Here is a 24,248-nt window from a genome sequence, read left to right as displayed (position 1 = left end):
ATTCAACTAGCTTAGGACAGATTTAAGATGGACCCTGAGACTAAAAAAAAGTATTCCTAGGCTCTAACTAATGTGATATGCAATATTCTTAAAACCCTACCATAAAGTACAATAACTTACACCTCAGATCTGCATACTTTCTACTTCCCTTAATTCCATCCAAAATGCCTATACGTTTCCTCCCTCAACATTACTTTCCCAGAACTCTCTTCTCTATTACTCTTTTCAGCATTCCATTGTGTCTCAGTGCCTCCTGAATACGACTGTCCTGCCTCCTTTGAATTTCTCCCAAGAGTCTCTTCTCCACAAAAAATATCTCTTTTCCTATCAATCCTAGAACTTCATTGTTTGTTTTCATTTTCAACCATTACATTTTCTCCATTCTTTCCCACATTGACATCTTGAAAGCCTCCTATCTACACTTACCCTCTTGCCTCAATGATCAAGTTTGTAAGGGATACAGAACTTTGCTCCAAATATAAGTTTCCATTAATCTTTTACTTACATATTTCTATTAGAATAAATATCCCCCAAATTTAATGTATATCTTAGCCTCCCCAATAATGAAGATTTTCATTACTTCCATATTAATTCTCATCCCATACCAATCATAATTCTGCAATGTGCTAAGTAATGATTTTAACTTCCAAGAAACTCCGGGAGATGCCACAACACTAACTACTGACGGAGTCATCTGCTAATATGCATTATAATGCAACAATTCCAAAGTGTAAAAATCATTCACCAGGTCAAGGTAAATGATTTTTACACACCAAAACTGTTGCATTTTAATGATTGTAACTCTTCAGCTGACTGTGTAAATAACACTTCCTCATCTGCAAATTAACTGATTGGATGAGCTCCTTACCTACTTTTACTCCTGCTTCCAACACTTCCCACCCCATGCCTTGCTTACCTTTTTCTTTCCATACAAATTTATGAGTATAAGTGATAGCATACATCCCTGTCTTAATCCCCTGCCAGGCACTGCCCATCATTACCCTACATTCACTATCTGTATCTGTTAAGCCTGATACATGAACAGGTTCAATAAAAGTAATTGTGAAATATTTCACCTTGATGGGAAAATTTTAAGCATGACAATATTTACTAAAATCTGACATCTATATAATTCCCTATGACATGTTATGAATTCTGAGCTTCTCATAGATGTTCATGTACTAATTATTAATGGCTTTAGTAAAATTAATGGAATAATTACTAGGAATGAAAGTTCAGAGAAAGCCCACAAAGATCTAAGCATCAATACGAATGGAGAATCTTAAAGTTGAAAAATCTATTGCAAGGCTCATAAACATCTTCTTATCCATAGGAGCAAGCAATGAGACAATTTTCATAGAAGTGACGTGAGTTGTTCTGGTGAAGTAGGTAGCAGATTTTTACTGGTTAGAGGTTATAGAAGGGCTGTGGAGGAGTGACCTGCTGAATAAAATGTTGAAAGGGGAGCTTAATTGCTCAGTAAAAGTGGCACAAGATATAAGCACTTTGGCAAAAGTAACACAAGGAAAGTGAGGGATTTGTAAAAGAGCTGTTCAATAAAAAATTTTAACTTTATCGGGAAAACATTAAATTTTAGGTGATTAACTTTGCTTAAAATGTGTATAAAGTAAGAGTTTCATTAATACACATCTGACTCAAATATTGCATCAGAGGCAGCTGGTGACAGTTGGAACATGTTCACTTTGCCTTCAAAGTAATACGATGCTGCATTGCAAAATTAGCATTTGCCTAAAAAAATTGTGGTAAGGCCTATGTTATGCTACAGACAGCTAATGGAGAGTCTATTCTAGCTATAGCATAGGAAGAATATGGTTGAAAATATTATAAAAAGGGAGATATTCAATTTCAGATGAAGCTAGACTCAGAGCTCAAGTTACTTTTCTTACAGAAGTACACACTGGCATTTCTGTTGCCATTTGGAGATCATCAAATAACATTAAGAGCACTAACAGAAATGGTGAAAATTTCATTGGTTGCTTCCCACATGTTGTAAACACAAAATTTGCACATGATATTTTTTTTGTGCTGCAAATTTTGAGATTGCTCATACTCGAACAGCATGACAAGTGCATACTGGTTTGCTTGCAGCCGAAGTGGACATCACAGGATGATAAGGAGTTCAATTATTAGGTTATTAATTCTGATGAAACTTGACTATATCATTTTGGATCCTGAGAGCAAACAGCAAAGATGTATGTGGAAATCTCCCACATCACTAATACCAAAAAGCCAACATTGGAACTTTTACTGGACAAGTTATGGACACATGCATCTTATTCAATATTCAGGATATGATGTAGCAGCATACCATATCAGCAAACACAACTGTGAACAGAGCATACTTAATGGATGCACTGAAAATTAACGTCGGCTAAATCACTCACAAAAGGCCACATTTCAAAGTAACAGACGGGATGTTGCATCACTACAATGCATAGCCAAGTATCGCAAGCGTTGTTGCTGAATAACTTAAAAACCAATGTGGAGTGTGTCCCTCATCCTGCCTATAGTCCAGACCTAGCTTCATGTGAATTTTAGTCTTAGCTTTTTAACGCACCATTCCAATAGCCATTTATACAATAACATTCACAGGTGGGTGCATTGGTGTGATACTGCAGATTTCAATGCCTTGAATCACATGAATGAAATTAAAGGAATAAATCTTTTCTGTGGCCACACATACAAAATTACTAAAACATTACATTTGGAATGATTGTATTCACAATTCAAAAATTAATAAAAGGTATTCATTAAAAGCCCGCAACTTATTTACATATCTTCATCAGGGCTCAACTGCATATATGTATGGCATCTGTTGGCAGCTGACATTATATTACAGTTTATAAAAAATGGGTGGCAAATAAGCTGATCCAACTCTAAATTTACTAGTATCCTGTTTTTGCTATGAAGAATGTACAAATATAAGTGATTATATTTCCAGTTTACTTCCTAAATACTTTTACAAGAACCCAAAATTTCCAAGAATGTTCTTGTACAAAGCATAAAACTTACCTAGCACTCTAGTTTCTAGTCAACATCAAAGTAGCCCCTCCCACATGTACACAATGCTCCCTGTGATTTTCCCATTTTTTTAATCCCTCCTGAAAGTCTGAAGGCTGCAGAGTGTTCAAGACCAATTGTAATTCCACTTGGATCTCTTCAATAGAGTCAAAACGCCACCCTGTCAAATTAATTATCATTTTTGGAAAGATGTAGACATTTCAGGGGATAGGTCCAGACAATCGAGCAAGGTTGTGGGTGGACACATTGTCATGGTGGAGCATCCAGTCATTGTTTTCCACAACTCGGGCCTTTGGTGCCAAAACTTGTCCCAGTTTCATCAAAACCTCACAGTGAAACTGCCAATTGACAGCCTGGCAGTGTGGAACAAACTACTAACATAAAATTCTTCCAATATCAAAAAAAAATCATAAGCATCAACAATGTCGCTGCAAACTTGGCAGGCTTTTTTTGGCCTTGGCAAGAATAATGTCTGCCACTGAGACAATTGCTGCTTGTTTCAGGGTCATAACCATAGACCCAAAATTCATCAGCTGTAATTATTCAGGACAGGACATCTGGATCATCTCCTACTGCTTCTTGCAGCTCAATCCACCAGAATCGAGAGGTCTCACTGATCCCTGATGTGAAGACAAGAGACTAACTATGCCGCAATTCATATCTTGATCAGCTCATCAGCTGGAATTAGTCGGTAAGTTCTGTATGACATTTCAAGTCATCCACAAACTTCAAGGATTGTCTTCCTTCTGTATTTCCAAATTACTTCATTCACCTACATGATCATTTCTGGTGTTGCCCATGTCAACAAGTTGACATGAATGTTTGCCATCTTTCACAGAATCCTAGTCTTCCTTAAAATGCTTTAACCAAACAAATTTTCTTGCTTGACTCAAGGCAATATCACCAAAAGCCTTCTTCAGCATGCAGTAGTTTTCAGCCGGAGTTTTCTTGAGCTTGAAACAGAATTTGATGCAAATCCCTTCCTTTGTAGCATCAGCCAATTAGAAATTTGCATAAACACAAGAACGTGTTGCAATGCAAGCAGCAATAACTCAAAACAAGCTGCACCTTCGATGATGAAACTTGGCCGAGTAGAGACTGAAAGGTGCACCAAGTGGTAAAGTGGGAAAACCTCTTGCTGTTTTTCATTTGAGCAGAATATACAAATTCTTCAACACTTTGGGTAGCACCTTGCACTAGTTATTAGATATTATGGAAATGTATTTAACTTGCTTCCATTGTCTCAGAAGCTATATATAACAGAAGACTTCATCTGGAAAATATTAACCAGTGTTTTTATTAACTAATTCACACCCTATGATATTATATGCTTGTTATGAATTAACTATCGAGTGAATGTCATCTATCCTAGGAGTTTACATAATCACAACACTAAAGATCTCACATTTTCCTATTTGTATTAGCCTCTCTTGTTGAAATCATTCATATCATGTGTCTCATTCATCTATGCTTAAATGCATATGCATGCACTAAGAAAATTCCAGGCAAATCAAAGGATTTTTAGTCTGTGAAATTCTCACACATAAATGTACATCAGCAGGTGACTTTGTTGAAGTTACTGAGCTCCTGAAGTTATTTCAATTAAAAGTTCTTCAGTTTTCCTTAATGAGTACCAGTTCACTTTATTTTTCTCGAGTGCAGAGCAGGACTCTTAAGGTTTTTCCCCTGGAATTCAGTGTTCACACATTAAGGAAATTAGAAACAATGCTGTTCATACCCTCGGCATTTGCTAAGCACAGAAATTGAGCATCACATTTTTTTACACAATCATTCAATTCTAAGGAAAATAGGTAATTGAGATTGCTTCCCATTGCCTTCATCAATAGTGTTTTCAACTTGACACTCACTCAATGGCCGCCCCACTGGGGTCAGATGCAGGTGCCTCACTGAAGAATAGACACTGTGTGGACCATCTTTCGTCTGGATGCTAACCTTCAACCTATCTGGCTTGGGTGACCCCATCAGGAGCAAATATTTTTGCTCTCACCAGCACAGCTCTAGGGATCATTAGAATGCACAAGCCCTTCCATCATGTAAAGGTTGTAGTCCATGAGGAGGGTTCAGAGACCATACAGCTGTAATCCTTTTTCATATGATGAGCATACAATTTTAGTTAGATGCCAGATATCACTGTTCAATCTATTTCCTGTATTCTGATGCTATGGATGAATGCAATAGACTCTATTTGTAAAAAAGGTTTTCTCTGGAAAATCCCTGACACTGTGTCTAACAACACAATCTAACAAGACAACTTCATGCATCTATGACTCAAATGCTTCGAGACCAATCAGAATGCAAAGCATTGAAGGATGGTGTCATGCTGATAGGTTTATTTCTGCAGCCGACCTAGATTGGCTATTTTAAGAACAATGAACTGACCTTTGTTGACTGCAAGGTGAGACGTATGAGTCATTACACTCGGCCATGTGCCCTGCCTCAGCTGCAGGTTACTGCGGTGAGATGCTGACACGGAGCACACCAATGACATACCACCTTTAGTGCCTAATGAGCCAAGAAGGGTTTCTACAATTTCAATATTTTATGTTAATGTTCTGAAAAAATATCTAGTTCAATCAACTACAGAGGTGCTACGTAAAACTAGCTTGCAAATGCACAGGAGACAAAGGGGCATTATGTGAGGCAAGGACCAAGGACCAACAGATGTACCAAAATGAGTAGTCAAACTAACTTTGCTTTTGAAGAAATCAAAATGGCACAATTTTCTTGTTTCCATCTTACAACTGCTTCTCAAAATATGTGGTTATCTCATTACTTCCAGTTCTAGATGCTTCTATGGAAGAAAACTGAAAAAAGGATAACTCATGGAGGAGTGTTCCCAGGCATTTAGAATGATACTGATAAATGTTTCCTACTCTCTTTGATATCACTGACTGTGCATTAGAGAAGAAAAATCCAAAAATCTCTACATCTGTTTCAACATTCATTAAATTATGAAAAAGATTCCCTGCATGGTAAGAATGGTCCCAAACACCACAATTCTCTTCTTTCCTTATTTCACTTTTCAATCATTTTGTAATAACCATTCATGATAATTAAAACATATGTAAGCAGTGAAATAAGGTGATTTTGCTATGGGATTTAATAACACCTAATGTGCAGGTGAGTGATTCTTGTGGAGAAGATGAAGGACACAGGTTTTGTCAACACCACCCCGTAACATTCTCACTAATGAATAAATTCATTTTCAAGTGAGATAACACTACATCAAGATCTTATACATGCATATTTCAGCTTATTCTGAAGAATATAGACTCAAAACAATATTGACATTAATGGTCTTACATAACAAAAAATTAGATGCATAGGATTTCACCAGCAACCCAGCAACCCTCTTGCCCTTCCTCAGATTAACATACAAAAACAGTGGCGAGGATTTATTTGATAGTTACAAGAATACTATGAATAATCCCACCAAGCAGGTAACAGCAGACAGTGACAACAGGTGATACAGCATAAAACAAGGATGCAAATTCAGAAATTGCAATACATTTTCAGAAAACGGTAAGATGCACTACTGTAATTTATTACTACAACTATAATTGATAACTAATTTATCCAGTCATGCAAGTCAGATGTTCTGAGACATGTAAGAATCTAATGGAATTTTTTTGCAGTTCAAGAATAAGCTTATCCTAGTTAAGACTACATAATATGGGTTTACATAAAGCAGTCAGTGAACACTAAATTAATATCTTCAATCTGTTAATGATCAATTTCATTTTCTCTTGGAACAGAGCAGGCAAATGTCTTCTTTCTCTTCATGAGAAAAAAAATCCTCATCAGATGATTTAGGTATTACGTTATAAAATGAAATATATAATCATCTACTCACTTTAACAGCAGTGGTGATGAACCTGAATTTGGCAACAGTGACATTTCATCTAAATACTATTAAGTTGGAAAAATAGTGATTTTTCCCCTTCAAAATATTAATACAAGACATACATATGCCATGATGTCACGAAAAAATTCTTGGAAACTCCTGGTTCTAAACATACACTACAGCAAAACTTGACCCAGGTGCTAAACTTGTGATATACTTTCAGCTGGTTATTAATGCCCATAAGATGATGGAAATCGATGGAAACCAGAAATTATCTCTCCATATCATAAACTCATAGACACTTATGTAATGTAACTTTGTTTCCAACAGTTGTTTTCTGTCTTCAAATGACATCCTGCGTAAATAATGGGTTATCAATCACCTTATATCTTTTTATGTTTAATTTTTAATATCCAGCATGTCACCATCAGGATGACCAACCAGGTTTATATTTTCCTTCTAAAAATTATGCTACTTGTAAGATTCATATGTTTGCAGATTTGGATGAAAGAAATGGAGATTTTTTCATTTTCCTTCTTTTATTCTTTAAATAAATGCTTACATTTTGGACTAAAAATGTCTTACAAAAATAAAGCTATATGCATTGAAAAGTACTTATTGAGCAAACAAAAGATATTTTTTAAGAGTGTTAATTGAAAACTATATTCATAAAATTAAGTATAATTATTAGGGGTATGCAAAGCAGAATTTTTTCCAGAAAAAAAATTCAGAATTCTTGAACTTTAATTCTCGTACAATGAATACCAAATTGATGATTCAAAAAATATTTTTTTCCACTGTTACATTCTTCATCAGTTATTTATTAACCATATATGACAACTTGAAAATGAGGAAATGGATGACGAAACACCTGACATTATAGAATTGCACCTACAACTGACCTCAGCAGCCTATTTTTTAAAAGCCAATATTATACGTGAAATGATACATACAAGTACTCTGTCATTGACAGAAACAATGAGTTAAATGACCTTAGCTATATAATTCCAAGTACTGCAACTATTGTTTAAATATGATCCCTAAAATTATTACTACTCATGATTGATTAGCAGCAAATAAAAATACACTATTCCACTGTTAATCAAATATATTTTGGCATAGGCATAGGCTCCCACATTACTTCGTCGTCTCCAGGTCACCTGAAGATGACCAAGTAACATGGGAACCTAGTTATTATTAGCTATGAAGTAATCATGTTCACCTTACACAAAATCATCCCTGATTCTGCAAAGTTGATTATTTCTCATCTCAATCAATTATTAACAGATGCTTCTGTTAGTCACATTTTCTCATATGTAATTAAGTCTATTATATAATAACTACTACAGCAAAATAAAAGCAATAACTACTGGGTCTAAGAGTCTAGAGATACAGCGGAATCTTGAAGTAAATCCAAGGCATGCAACAAGAAACTCAGTATCACAAGTAATGCCCATGATACAGCTTATTACCCTATGATATACAATGGAATCTCGCTTAAGGAGCACCTCTCGTAGTTGAGTAATTCACGTGACGAGCAAAAACATTGTTACTGAAAATGACTCCCTCAATGAGCAAATTTTTGCATAAAAAATGACAGAGAGAACAGAATTCCCGATATTATTGCACTCCTGCTCCTTCAGTTTGAGTTTAACACTTGTTCTGCTAGTATCTTAGTTTTGCTAGTGATCACAAATTTTTTCAAACATACAGGGTTCGTCTGGAAAAAAAGTGTACTGACTCCTGGGCTGGGCCCAGGAGTCAGTACACTTATTTTCCGGACGGAATTCTCTGGGGAAATGAATGTGAGGGAAACAATAATGGGAAAGTACGGATAGCCAAAATTTTTCCAATTAAAACATTGAACACTACTATAACTTTTGATTTTATTAAATTAAAAACTTTCAAGAAATCCAGGGTATTTTAAACTTGTATTTTTTTAAAAGTATATCAAAATTTTAAAGTATATAACTACTTTTACCGTCAAATTTTATTAGAATTTCAAGGTGCTTGGAAGAGAGTAACATGAATAATCTGCAAAACAGATAATCCATGCACTGATAATCGAGTTTACTGTATATTAAACCCTGAAATGAGCCTGGATAATGTCCAGATGAGCATTCCAAATGAAAGGTTGCATCATTGATGCTGTGTACTCAGAACCATTTCACTACGAGAGTACACTATAAAAGTAAAATGTCAGAAATAGCTACTACTAAAGCATGCCTCCTACATCAAAACCCATTGTAATTCACCCCAATATATATACTCTAAAAATTTGACTTAACGGATTCGAGTGGTGCATGGGCATTTGAGCGTGGTTGTTTTGCCATACGTGATGGAGCATTGTCATAAAGAAAAAAGGCCTTAAGTTAACTCTCTTGATATTCTGGTCCTTTTTTCAAGCAGTGAAAGGTTCAAATCGAACAATTATTGTTGGTAGCACTCAATATTAACCATTTCACCAGGTCTTAATGGCTCATAATAGACCACACCCTTCTGGTCCCACCAAACATAGAGCATCATCTTTCTGCCAAAGTGATTCAAATGATGTGGATATTGGTCCTGGGTCCACCCATGATTTTTTGCCCTTGGGATTCTCAAAATAATCCACTTTTCATCCCCAGTAGCAATACATTGCACAAATAACTTCCTTTTACATCGCGCAAGAAAAATTTCATGTGTGTTTTTAAGAGGCAGATAGAGAGGTGCCCCTCTCCATCTGCCTGTCACTCAAGTAATGTGGTACCCATCTGCTGGTCTTCTGAATCTATCCCATCACTCGTAGGCAATTGGGAACAGCTACTCAATTGCTCTGCGAGTTGTTTTTGTGTTTGTGAATCATCTTCATCTAACAACACTTGCAATTCCACATCTTCAAACCTTTTTTTGTGATTTTCCATATTCCTTGCCTGCAACATCAAATTCACCACTTTTGAAATGCCAAAACCATCGTTCACACATGTCTTGCGGTAGAGCATGCTTACCATAAGCTTCTCGAAGTAATCTGTATGATTCAGCAGTAGTTTTTTTCCAAATGAAAGCAAAAATTGATTGCTGCCCGCGAATGTTCTTTGTTTAGTAAAAATTTTGACTTATTAAACACAGCAACACAACACCATGCAAATACTTTTTCAATTCATCACTTGTGTGCATCTGACACTTGTTGATGGCACAACAAAATGGCATGAGTGCCTAATCTTAATACCACAAACTGCACTGATGCGCCATCCGCTGCCTGACATCCACATGTCATACTTCTACTCCTGGTATTGCTAATGAAAAACTCAAGGCTTATCTGACAAAAAAGCAGCAAAAGAACCAGGTTCATTTGACTCATTGGTGTATTCAGAGGAAATATATGATAACAATCACTGGAACAGGATACTAACTACACCAAAAAACAAACAGGGGTGACCTCCAAAAGAGAGCAGTGGTTCAAAGAGTGCACACACATACATGTACAAGTGCGAAGTATGTACATTGAAAGAAACATTAAAAAGTGGCATTTTCACCTTTGGTCCCTAATAGAAACAATTAAATTCTCTATGAAAAATTATCATTTTTGAATTTATTTGCATGAAAATACTCATTATTTTACATCCTGTTATGTAAAATCCAACAGAAAAGGGAGATCTGAAGAGGAGGTTCATTTTCATGGGAAAATGCTAATAAGAAGTGAAACTTGGAAGATAAATAGAGGAAAGTCTGAAAAATGGCCAACAGTACATCAAAGGCAAATGCTACAAATTGAAGGCATCAAAAAAAGGGCAAATGGAAGATTTTTTATGGGAGCAGGAACACCAGTGATGATTGAAGCAAGATTGGTGAGCGGAATAGCACTGGGAGGAAAGGCACTCCACCTGAAGAAAATTTTCCAGCAGCTAATAAAATAAGTCTTGTTGTAAGGAAATTCCCCATGAAAACAAATTAATGGGAGATACTTATCTGTGGGGGAGATATGTGGGCTTACAATGTCAGTAGTAAAGGAAAGCTTGAAAGTGATGGAATATGGAGCTAAAGAATTAATAAATCCAATTGGTCATAGACAGGTAACTAATGAATAAATCCTATGAAATTCAGGTGAAGAAATAAATTTTAAGGGTATGTATTTTGCAAAAATGAACCAAATTAAAAACATATATGAGGTTAAACAGCCTCCTAAAGACAGCAACAGAATGAAAGTCGAAAATAATGAATGAAGAGGCGCGATCTGCAGAAAACCAGCTCTTGGAACATTAACAAATTATGTTGTTGTACAACAAAAGGAAATTACTGAAATCACACCATATTTGCCTAACAAGCTGAACAGAGTAAGCACCTTCGGGCATACACAGGGATAGAGCAAAGATCTAAATGAAAATCTACCTCTTTTGTCGTAATAAATAAATTCAAATATACTCTTCACCAATAGACCAAGCATAACACCCTTCGTAAGATGACAAAAATTGTTGTGATCTCTATCAGCAGCTAAGGTCACATTGAAACCCAGCCTTATTATTAGAAAATACATAACACAACAGCACAATATTTACAACAGGGGCAGGAGTTCCATCCACAAGTTCCACATTAGCATAAGAGTTCATTGTTTAGACTGGTTTTCTGCATCCAAGGGGGGTGAAAGATCACAACAGGAGTCCACATATTATTACTGGAATACCCGTCAGCCACCATGGACAGCATCTGTTATTTTCAAACCAATTATCAACATCCATTGTGAAAAAATGTACGCTTTCACTATTCCAGACCAGTTTCTAAAAATGAGCCATCCATTACATTAAATCCCTAATACAACCTCTGGGATTGAAAAACACGAAAAAATTAAGGCACTACTTTTCATGATTCCATGAAAATAACAAATATGTGAAAGGTTGCACTATAAAACTTCACCAGATGGGTGACATGGCCAATATACTGTGTGGCATGGATGATCAAAGAGGGCATTATATTCCTTCAAATTTCACATTCAATCACCTTACGATTCATTATTCTTGGTTGCATGTCAATCTGTGAGGTGATTCCAAAATCTAGACAACTGATTTATATTTTAAATTCTTCTCCTTCAAGATATTCCTTTCCGCATCAATAAAAATCTATTACAATAAAAAAACAATGGATGAGTGTAGAGCATATGCCAACAAGCTGAAAAATATTACACATGCAGCTGAAGCTAGTAATAATCTAAATGCAAAATGAAAAATGAACAATGCTTATTGAGCCAAAGGCTGGCTGGTATAAGAGTATATAACATTCACAAGAGCCATCATTCAGATGAAATCATGCATTATAGATGGAGAAAGAGGGTGGGCAAAATCTTGCTCTATCAACTGTCCCCAGAATAAATCTAAAACCACGAAAATCCATGCAATCTGGGCCTGGCTAATGATGTCTGGGTACCATCCAGAACCAAATTTGTCACTCTGAAGGTAGCAGCAGCATGTGCTACGCACTGAAACACCAGCTCACATAATACACAAGCCCTGATATACCAGAGCTTGATTCTTTTGTCCGTGACAAGCAAAAAGAATAAATTAAGTTACCTGGTATTGTCTTTGGCTGTAACAACTGAACCTCTGGGAGTTGCTCCTTTGCTTTTGTCAATCGATTCACCATTGCCTGAAAGTGGCAAATTGCAACCTTTTAATAAACATTTAATTAAATAAAAACTTCTATGATATACTGGACTCTAAACTTAAAGAGCACCTCGCGAGGCGAGTAATTCACATAATGAGCAATACTATAGGTCCTGAACATGACTCGCTTAATGAGCAATTTTTTGCAAAAAAAATGAGGAGAGGGGAATTCTCAGAATGATTGTGACCCTGCTACTTCAGTTTGTGCTAAGCACTCATTTCACTAGCATCTTAGCAACTTAGGTGACCACAAATTTTTCCAAACTTGCATTCAGACATAATCAGTGATTTCTTGTGCAAAATTTTATAGCATTTTTTTGCAAAGCTTTAAAAGTGACCCCAAAGAACAATCCATGAAAAGAAAGCAATAAGAGAATAAAAATAACAGCAGAAGTGAAAAGTTGAACAATTCAATCATTGAAAAACGGGAACAAAGTGTGAGTGTGGCTGATCTAGTAAGCACATCAATAACTGGTAGACATCAAGAATTTGCATTTTCTTCAAGAACAAGGGCATAATTAAGGAGATTAAAGCTTCAAAGAGAGTGACTAGAATATAAATGCAATGGGCACCTATTCTCAAGAATAAAGGTTGTGCCTCATATGGATAAAAAAAGCAATAGTAATGTAACACTAATAATGAGAATCTCATTTGTGAGAAGTCGAGAGAGATTTTCATTGATTTTTACAAATGATGTTAGGATGATGAGGGCCAAAAAATTAGAAAATTTAGAGCGAGAGACGGATAGAGGAAATTTAGATGTTTTAGGGCTTTAAGAAGTGAGATGGAAGGATAGCGGGGATTTCCGGAGTGATGGTTGAAGACTAATATGAAGCAGAGGGGAAGAGAGTCAGCGAGGGATGGTTATCACACTGAACAAAATGGTAGGTAGAAGAATAATAAACCTATAGCATATTACTGATGGAATATTATTTGTAGAAGTAAAAGCTGAGCCAATGTACTTGATCACTGTTCAGGTATACATTCCACCAAGCAATCACGGGAAGAAGGAAGTCGATAAGGTATATGATAAGTTATAAGGAAATAATCTGAGGTGAACCTAGAAAGATACATTTGGTGATATTGGGGGACTGGATAGCGATGGTCTGCAAAAGAAGAGATTGAAGTGAGGTGAGGGAATACAGTTTAGGAACAAGGAATGATCATTGGGAGAAAGCAAATGAGTTCTGCAGGAGACAGGGGAAAATCATCAGCAAAACTTGGTTTGGACATTATACATGTTATACATGGAGTTATAAATGGAAAATGCCAGGCAAATCAGAAAGGTATCAGTTAGGCTATATTAAGGTTAGGCAAATATTAAGGAACAGTGTGATCAATTTGCCTATATTATAGGAAGTACAGCGGATTGCGGTAATCCAGGGGTAGAGAGTTCGACTACAGACCGGAGGGCCCGGTTTCAATTCCTAGGTATGCCTCTCTCAGAACCCTCAGTTCCACTCAAGCTTTGTGATTTTTTGGGAACCAGATCTTCCTGGGAAACCATAGACGGCACTGGGAAAAGATATGCGAATTTCACACGTCCGTTGGGCTTAGAACTGGGTGAACTCTACCATCACCTACCAAACCGACCTTCGGTTTGATTACCGTATTTTTATAGGAAGTATAGGGGGTTGAATAATTATATGAGGTGGGTAACAAATAGAGCAAAAGGAGCGTGGTGGAAAATCCAGTATGAGGATATGGAAAGTCTACACAGAAAGGGTGAAATTTGTACACTACACAAAAAGTTAATGATGTGTCATAGAGTAAGAAGGGATTATCGTAGCAACCAATCAAAGATATGCAAGGAAAAATATTAGTTGAAGAGGAAAACATCCAAGACAGGTGTAAGAAATATATAGTAGAGCTGTATGGCAAAGAAATTAACCAACCAAGATTAGACAGAGAGAATATGATGTAGATGAGGATAGGTTAGGTCCAGGCTTACTAGAAGGTGAGATAAAAAGAGCATTGAGGGATTGAAATCAATTAGGGCTGTGGGGGCATACAAAATTCCCGCGGAACTACTTAAAGGTTTAGGAAAGTGTGGGAAGAAGAGTTTTATCAACAATTCATAGAATTTATGGGGGAAGAATTTTGCTGGAAAACTTCCTGTTCCAAAAAAGGGTAAGGCAGCAATGAATGCAGACTACAGAATGTCTGATTTCACACACAGCTAAAGTGGCTCTTGCCCTCCTCTCCATCAGCAAGTGGATGGAGAGGAGGGCAAATAATCACTCAGCGGATGATCAGTTTGGATTCAGGAAGCAGAGAGGTACATGATCTATTGCTGTAATAAGATCACTAATAGAAAGGATCATAGAACGCTATCAGGATGTATTTGTCTGTTTTGTATATTTTTTAAAGGGCATATGATAGAATAAATTTGTACAAATGATTAATGTATTGCAGAAAATAGGAGTAGATTGGAGGTAGCTATACCTGTCTAAGAATTCTCAGGTACAAGTGGCAGATAGAGGGTCTAGATGGTAAAGCTAGGAAGAGGAGTAAGACCATGTCCATTATCACCTGCACTGTTTAATGCATATGTCAAGGAAATGGTTACAGCACCATGGGAAGAACTGGAGATAGGAACAAAAGTAAGCAGGGAATTCATAAAATGAGGTTTGAGGATGATTATGCTTTAATTTGTCAGTCAGGCAAGGGGTTGCAAACCCAGAAGAGTGCATTGTTAAGTTAGAGTGATAGGTATGGGATGAGAAAAAATGTAAGTAAAACGAAGGTTATGCAATTTTCTAGGAGGGGGAAAGCTAAGCTAAATGTTAAAATAGGAGGGCAAAAACTACAGCAGGTGGATTATCTTATCTTGTTTAGAAGTACTTTGGCCAGAATGGTTGAAGTATTAGAGACATGAGATTGCAATGGGGAAAGAATCTCTTACAAGGGCAAGTGAGCCGATGACAGAGATTTTGATTAAGGATGTTATGAAAAGGCTTGTCAAAACCTTGCAATGGAGCATGGTTTTGTATGGTGCAGAAACATGGTCATTGAAGCAGGAAGATAGGCATAGAATAGGGGTTTTTGAAATAAGGGTGTGGAATAAAATGGAAAAGATTAAGTGTGCAGAGGAGAAGCACAAGGCATGGTCAGGGAGAAGAGAGGATTGTTAAGAAAAATCAAAAAGAGGAGAGAAAGACGAAAGCAGAGCTTTCTGATTGGGGATGGAATTTTGAAGATGGTGACAGAGGGGAAAACTTAAGGCAAACAAGGAAGGGGTAGAAATGGATGGCATGTTTGATAGAATGATGGATGGAAGGAAGTATGTAGCACTAATGAGGAGATTATTGTAATATTGGATGCCAGGTTTTTTTCTTAAGAGCAAGAAGGGAATTGTTGCCGTACCCTTTGGCAGCTTGTGTCCATCAAAGCCTACCTAAACTGGTAGATTACCGATAATAATTGCCCAAATAATCCTATCTATCAAAATCACTCTCTTAATTATTACATTAATTTTAATTAATTAATATTAATTAATCACTACTATTAATAATTCTATTATCACTTTCAAAATATCCCTTTGACTTGATCATCTGAGAAAATATTCCCCTTCTTAGCGGTCATAGCTGAAAAAAAGAAATGTAAGGGATATGTGACTTAGAGTAGCTACAGGCACACACATACATATCATCGGACTGATAGTGTCATACAAAACAGTTAATACCTGGGTCTTATAATTCAATGAATAAGAAAATGGCGATGAAAGTCATTCAATGTTAAAACTAAAGTTTATAGGTGATCTTTTTTGAGCCACAAACCCGACAATTCCCTGAGGCTCCCCGGAGGGGGGGGGGGGAAGCCTCAGGGAAGTGGGCTAAGAATTTGTAATTTGTCACGAGGAGGCAGACAGGGTACTAAAGGTCTTATCTTTTCTATGAAAAATATAGATATAAAAAATCTTATTGTTCATATATCTATAAAAAATCAATCCCATTATTTAAAAGTGAGTTGGTAGAGCAACAATGACATTTTTCAGAAAGAAAAGAAAGCTCAAGAAAATTTCAGAGCATGCATATCAAACACCATCAATTAAAATAATTAAATCTATAAATTTAAAAATCCAAAGTGGCATAATACTAAATTTATGTATTTTTTACATTGTCGGTGTAAGTCTCCATTGAAATCAATTTAATCAAAATCTTTAAACTCACTGAACCTGAAAGCTTTGTAAAATCTCATCACACCACAAAGTATTTTATTCTATAAATATTATTATTTAATGATACCAATTCAGCAAAATTAAAAAAAAACACTCTATTGACAGTCCATGAATGCTTTTTGGGCACATTCATTTTTTCCCTAGAAGCATTCAAATTAATAGAATACTATGAATTCAGGATTAACATACCAATGCAGGATCAAATAATTTCCTTGGCACAACAGTTTTTTTGGCCAAAAATGCAGCTCCTTCATGAGCCAAGCGCTTCTTGGCAGGAAGAGCTGAGTCAGTACCCTCTGGTTCCTTCTCAGATAGTTCAGTTTTCTGAAAGAGATGAAGAAGAAGCATTTGCACAATGAAATATACACCACAATTGATAAAATTGATAAAAAACATACAGGCAAATAATTATTTACTTATACTTCTCTTCTTTTTTCTAGTATGCAATACATAGTATAAGGGTGTTGAAGCTCAGAGTTACCTGTGGAAAAGGCCACTTGGATCTTCCACTGGGTCAGTTCCTCCAGCGTTGACACCAACGTTTCCGGAAACGAGTTGTTTTCCATCCTCAGAGCTGATGATGATCCCCGAGGATGGAAAATGACTCGTTTTCCAAAACACTGGCGTCATATCGTTGGAGGAACTGACCCGTAGGAACACCTGAGTAGCCTTTCCCACAGCAATTTGCCAGGAAACCACTAACTCATACATCAGAGTTACCTAATTTTTATTTTCTCCATACATTTCTCTAAATGGGAATTATGGTTTCCATGAAACGCATATCTTTGGGATTTCAATGGAAATACATGTATTGAGGTACCTTGAGCAATTTTTGGCTAATTTCTAAAAGATATCCATCTACTAGGGCTGTCTGAAAACCTTCCTAACTCATAACGAAAATGGCAGGACTCCTGCATAAAAGTTGGAGGTTATTGCTTAAGTAAATGCCTGTTTAGGGGAGAAATACGTCAGATACTATTGGTAAGGATTAAATAAGTTAAAGGCATCACTGGAAAAGTGTATCAACTTAAAGTGAGACTATGTTTAAAAATATAAATATATGTGCACATAAAACATTTTAAAAATAGTGATATGTCAGAATATATACCGTAAGATAATGTTTAGACAAAAGAGTGCATCATTACTGACTGATATTTTTGATTGCTAAAACAGCGATTTCCCATTCTAAAAATCTGATATAAGTAGACAAAAAAATTTTCATCACTTGTTTATGGCCACTTATTCTTTCATACCATGGCAAAGTCTCAGATGCCATACATGCCTAGGAAGTGGCTTAGGCGTCCCTCTTAGGGAAAGGCAATAAATATTGATTTGAAAAGGTCAGGACTAATTCAACTAAGTTGCCACAGGTCATTGCCACAGGTACAAAAAGAGGGGTAAAAATACTCAGGATAATAAATGTCAAATGTTTTCTATTGTTTCAGGCTTCACTTCGTGGAAGTAATTGATATCCATTATTGAAATAGAAAGAAAGACTCGTACTTTTCCACAGATTTTATTATACGGCATGACGCGTTTCACCGACTTGCGGCATCATCAGGTACCTGATGATGCCGCAAGTCGGTGAAACGCGTCGTTCCGTATAATAAAATCTGTGGAAAAGTACGAGTCTTTCTTTCTATTTCAATAATGGATGTCAAATGTTTTATTTATATGTGTATGAATGTTTTGCAAATTTCATCCCTCTGTTTGATTGAAAATACAACTGGCCGATCACTTATTGTATGTGTGAAATAGTAATTGAGACTCACGTTATTTACTGTGTTTTTTACTAGTAGGTCACTGAATTTGGCAAACCAAACTGAGGGAGCGAATGCATTTTAGTAATTATTTAATTTTTATTGGATAAAAATTACAAATGGTGGGTCACTAATGAAGAAATAAATTTCCTGCAAATTCTTTGGTAGCCTGCACACCCAAGTGAGAATTTTATTCATTATTTATTCATTCATTGTTCATTTGTTTTTCATTGCATAACTTAAGTTATGTTAAATTCCTTTCCCCACCTTTTAGTGGCCCTTGAGAATAGGACCTTCCGGAATTTCCTAATTACATTGTATGAGTGCTATACACATAACACTACAATGCATGCCATTCACATAATAACTATCAATTAATTACTAAATTGTACACAATTTCACCCTCACTTTTAAAATCACATAACTTTTGCCACTAGCAATTGATTTAGGAGTGCTTTAGGGCTTTTTAATCAACAATTTCCCAAAGCAATTATGTCTCCTGAATCTGATAATCAACCTGAACATCATGCTAATTATGAGGGTAAGTCAATAAATAGCACACAAAACTGGATAGAGACAAAGGCAATAATAATCAGAGTAACGTTTACTGTTCTAAATATTCACCCTGTACATTCAGAGACACTTATCCTATCTCTTTACAAGTCCTCAATAACCAGCAGCAAGGGTGTCTTTTGTTTGCTGTTGCAGCGAATGAGTAACCTCTTAGAAAAAGGCCACCCATGTCATTTTTTAGGGGCCAAAACAGATGAAAATCATACGGGGCTAAAATGGGACTGCACTGTACAGTAGAAGTTTCAAGTGTTCCCAATGAAATGTTCATAACAGCTGTTCTTCTCGAGTACACTCATGCAATACATCCACCACCTTGCAATGGCTGTCACTGACTGGCTGAATGAACCCGAGATGCCACACAGCCTCTACAACAAGCAAACAAAATGCTGCTATTAGCTCGCAAAATAGGCATACTTAATTTAAATATGGTATAAGGTAATCTGAAGTTTGCAACTTTGATGACTCATCCTCGTAGATTTCTAAATATATACATTAAGCTCAAAATAAGGCATTTGTAATATGCAAAAACAGCTTACATCCCGATGACTACAAGTGACTATGATTAATGCCATATACTCGCTGAAAATGTTTCATTTTCATCTATGAACGAGGGTCATCCGGAAAGTAGTACCCGTTCGTGCCGCATGAAGTGCTGACGACGCGAGTAGCCGCTGGACGAGGTCAGATAGCTTCAGTGGCTTGTCTGCCTTCTCTGAGCCAAGTTGCGTGACGCTAGCATTGCCTGTGTTGTTTCTGTGATTGTTTACAATGTTTAAAAAAATTGAGAACGCCGCCAGTTGTGAAGTGAGGGCAGTGATTAAATTCCTCAATGCAAGAAACGTTCGCCCATGTGATATTCATCGCCAATTAAAGGAGGTGTATGGAGACAATGTAATGGACGAGTCGTCTGTTCGGCGGTGGTGTCGCAACTTCAACATGGGGAGGGGGAACACACACGACGATGAGCGTTCGGGGAGACCGTCTGTCATTACAGACCAACTGGTGAGCTCAGTTGACGAATTCGTGAGGAACGATCGGCGCGTCACAATTGATGACATCTGTGAGCATTTTCCCAATGTTTCTCGAACAATTGTTCATGAAATTGTTAAACACCATCTGCATTATGCAAAAATTTGTGCAAGATGGGTCCCTCGCGTATCTCAATGAGCTGGCGGCGAAGGACTATGCAGCAGGAATACAGAAACTTGTCACACGTTATGACAAATGCCTTAATTTGCTTGGAGATTATGTTGAGAAGTAGTTTAAAGTATCCTCTTTCAAATAAAATTTTTTATGTTTGTTAATATTTACTTTTGTGTCTTTATTTAACGAACGGGTACTACTTTCCGGATGACCCTCGTATTTTAAGGGTTTATTATGATTTTTACTGTCTTTTTACTTAAAAATTATTATTAAGGCTGACTGCTACTTGCAGAGGCATTTCATGACAATTCACTCGGCTGGAGAAATATTAGGAAATCATTTCCAGCAACGTGATTGACACAAAATGAAGCTTTCTTATAGGCCACATTAGTGATGTCATAAGTGAAAGCATCATGATATCTTCTACCGTGGGTTCTTGTAACTGTACAATAAGGGCATTTTTCCACACTTTATTCAGGGAAGCTATCAGTTTTTATGCTAAATTGGTAATTAACCCTCTTATTAACCAGAAAATATTACAGTTTTTGCTTCTCATATGAAAAAAACCTTGGGCCAATATATCAGCTCATCCAGAGATTGCAATTGAATTTTTTTTTAATAAGAAGCAAAGAATCCAATGAAAATGTTAAAAAGAATAATTCTTACTAAAATGTTTGTTGGAGTATTAATAATTTTGGTAGCAATGTCTTTAACTTCTACTTATTGAACATATTTTTGGAATACTTTACAATGGTTTATTTTCATTTCAAAAACCATCACATTTCTAATTAACATTTCATTAAAATACTCTTGACTTTTCTCACTTGCACGACAGAGAGTATTTAGCTTCAAGAAGGTTAACGGATATATCATCCCATACAATTAGCTCCTTTAAAAATAGAGAATATTTGTAGTACAATAATCGATATGCATATCACCATCTTAAAAACTACCAAAATTATCCATTGTGCAAAATCATAATTAAATATGCAAGACAAGCAGGGTGTAAAAAGCTAGCAATAAGCCTTCGAACTTAAAAATAGACAAAGGGGCTGGAAAAATCTTATATTTTCTGAACAAATATTTCTCAGTTCTCATAGATAACAAATTCCATAATTCCACTTTCAAATACAGACACAATTTTAAATATAATTATGGTCTACAAGCAGCTCATATGTTCTATTTTCCAATAAATGCAACAGAATATCACCTTAATCAGGTCCTTATCCACCATATCATTAAGAAGAGGTGACAAATTTCAGCTTTTGCCACATTGAAGATCAATCCTATGCAACTTATCTAAGCCAAATGTTACCACAGTTTGAAAGACAGAACACACATAAGTACTGGAGGAAATACACATGGCCTCCAATTAGCCAGCACTTATGTACTCATATTATCAGTCTTAATAAATTTGAATGAGTGCCTATGTTTGCCACTTACAAATTTCATAATTTTAAAAGATATTTTTCCAATGCAATTCAAGAATCCATTCAACCTTGCTATTGATGCCCACAGTGTCATTCTCCTCAATACTTAATCTTGCTGAGAAAATCGATTGCATTTGGCTCCCCCTTTTTCTTGAAACTGACCATTGACATTATTAACCCAGATTCTTCAATAATCTCTTTCTTAGAATGATCTTCCATTGCCATGTAAAAGCATTATACCAAATTCCAAATTCACCAACTACACTGACGATATTTTAGACTCAAAAAGCTTATACATGAAATATTTTCGTAAATATGACAAATAAAAACTCTAAAATATGATCCAGTTTCTTTCATGTTAAGACCCATTGCAAAAATACACTAGTGTCAGGCTATTATCTCATCCAGATTCTTGTGCTTTATCATCAATGTACCTTTGTATGAAACAATGCAATTATAAAAATAGAGACAATACCTTATGAGTCTCTTCAGGTGCTTCTGGTTTGTATGAATTGAAGATTTTCAGACACTCCTCTGCTCTTATGTCCTCATCAGTATCTGAGTCTCCAACAGATAAATCTGCAAGTTAATATTTGTAATTAACTAATTGTTCAGGTAGGTCTGATTGTTAAACCTCCTCCGACTCAAAGGTTTGAATCCCATATTGCCCGCATATTTGTATAAATTAAATTCAATATCTCAAACTCCAGAAAACCTGATGATAAAAAAGACAAACCTGCAATTTCAATTACTACGCATAACATTTGAGTTGGCATGCAAAATAAAATACCAAACATTTAATACAGCTCTCATCATTGGATAATTCCAATACACAATAATAATAAAGGTCATTCACATTATTTTTTGGCACAAAAACTCTAAAAAACAATATTTTTTTTTCTTTACAGAAATTTAAGAAGTCCTCTTGAACAGCAAAGTGATACTTATATTTTTCTTCATTTTTTTTGAAACAGCTCATTTCATTTAAAATGGTTTCATTTGTTTAATCTTGAATGCATTTTAAAAAATTATGAAAACAAACATGACGAGTATGTTTATTTTATCCTAGTCAAGGTCGGCTGGGCAACCTTAAAAAAAAATTCAACTTTCAATCATAGTTCCTTTGTATTTCATGATCACCCTTAAATACATGTGACCATTGGGAATGTCCATCTTCTCCCATTTCACTAAAACAGGAGAGCTACATATAATGGTGTCTGGATGAAATGCAAAGCAATTTTATTTTCACTGAAGGAGTTTTCTCAGAAGATTGAAGTGTTTTTTGCCTTTGGATTATTACCTAAAGAGAGATCCTCTTTGGTAGACTTTTGTATTAAGGCATGTTTCCACACTAAGAATGGAGCAGTGAGTAAAAATTGAAAAAAAAATTGATTGGGAGCTGTTACTTAACACTGAAGAAAAATATGCCACTTAACAAGATGCAGATAAAGAACAATATAAAAAATACAGGAAAATGGTAAGAATAGAAAAATTCAAGATGGAAATTAACACCAACCAACCTCCACAGATATTAATAAATACAGAAGTTCCACTGCCAATGCTGTAAACTTGTCAAATAACAAAGCTGAATAAAATGTAAAAGAGCCCAGATATGTTAGGGAGTCCCTATCATGAGTTATTCTGGGGAACGGTGGACCTCCATTGACATTACAATAAAGCATGGACAAGATACACACACAGAAGAACTGAGAAGCCCAACAAACAAAAATAAAACTGAATCCAAATGTTTTTTAAATGACATCAGTAAGGGAAGATTGAGAGGCATAAAGAAAGGCTAGTGGTCAAAGAAGTGCCATTAATTTACGCAACAAATTACCCAGCAGCATTTAGGTAGGTAAGAATACCAAATTCTAGATTAGCAGAAGCGTTAATAATTGGTGACTTGGAATATGAAATCAAATTTCTTGACACACCTATAGTTTACCAAAGAACACCATTAAGAATAGTACATGTGAAAAAGGTGAGGGTGAGAAGAGATATTTAAGAAAAGAAGGGAGCCAGCAATAGAACAAATGATGAAATCTAAATCTGCTTTTTTATCATTTTAACTTGGAGAACTATCACTCAATTCAAGCACAGTTACTTGTGCCTTCAAAGAGATAGGATGTGCATCAATGAGTGGATGTGGATGAAGAAAGCGCAGCTCAAATACTTGGGATAAAATTGGCCAGGAGTTTATTTTGCCAAAAACAGGAAGCACTCAGCACTCTGTAACAACTTTGAAAGGTGACAACTTCTGTGAAAAAATGATTACTTTTACTTATTCAAAGATAAAAAACTTGTGTGGTCTACTCATAGGAGCATACAAATAGTCCAATCCTTTCCGATAAATTGCATGGTGATCATAAAAATAACTGAATTATAGTAACAAGATTATAGTGTCAATATTTTTTCTTTTAATTTGCAGGAAGATTTATACTATCGTAGAGATCAGATGAAACCAGTTTCAAAACACCTATTTAATCCCTTTGCTTCAAATGACCCACAGACTACATTTTTTACTAAGTCTTTTTCGAATGAAAGAGGAATACTAGGTATTTTCCACTAAACTCAGGGATAGCTAGATATTGTGGAAAATACCTAGTATTCTTCTTCCATTGG

The 24,248-nt window shown here is 35.9% G+C and overlaps 1 protein-coding gene across 2 annotated transcripts in view; it reads right to left on the bottom strand.

The window, feature by feature from the left end:
• Positions 1 to 24,248, bottom strand: part of LOC139685782 (RNA exonuclease 1 homolog) — a 70,766-nt gene that overhangs the window by 37,188 nt on the left and 9,330 nt on the right. The window contains exons 3-6 of one of the 2 annotated variants that reach the window (XM_071582897.1): positions 22,102 to 22,205; positions 16,910 to 17,044; positions 12,448 to 12,523; positions 5,443 to 5,565 (exon numbers count right to left, since the gene is read on the bottom strand). In XM_071582897.1, the coding sequence (XP_071438998.1) occupies positions 5,443 to 5,565; positions 12,448 to 12,523; positions 16,910 to 17,044; positions 22,102 to 22,205 (438 nt within the window). The remainder of the gene's footprint in view (positions 1 to 5,442; positions 5,566 to 12,447; positions 12,524 to 16,909; positions 17,045 to 22,101; positions 22,206 to 24,248) is intronic. The other variant, XM_071582898.1, reaches the window with a different exon arrangement.

The sequence above is a fragment of the Hetaerina americana genome, unplaced genomic scaffold (assembly GCF_022747635.1).
Source record: "Hetaerina americana unplaced genomic scaffold, ioHetAmer1.1.p SCAF_12, whole genome shotgun sequence".
Lineage (NCBI taxonomy): Eukaryota > Metazoa > Arthropoda > Insecta > Odonata > Calopterygidae > Hetaerina > Hetaerina americana.
This window is presented reverse-complemented; position numbering and strand designations above follow the sequence as displayed.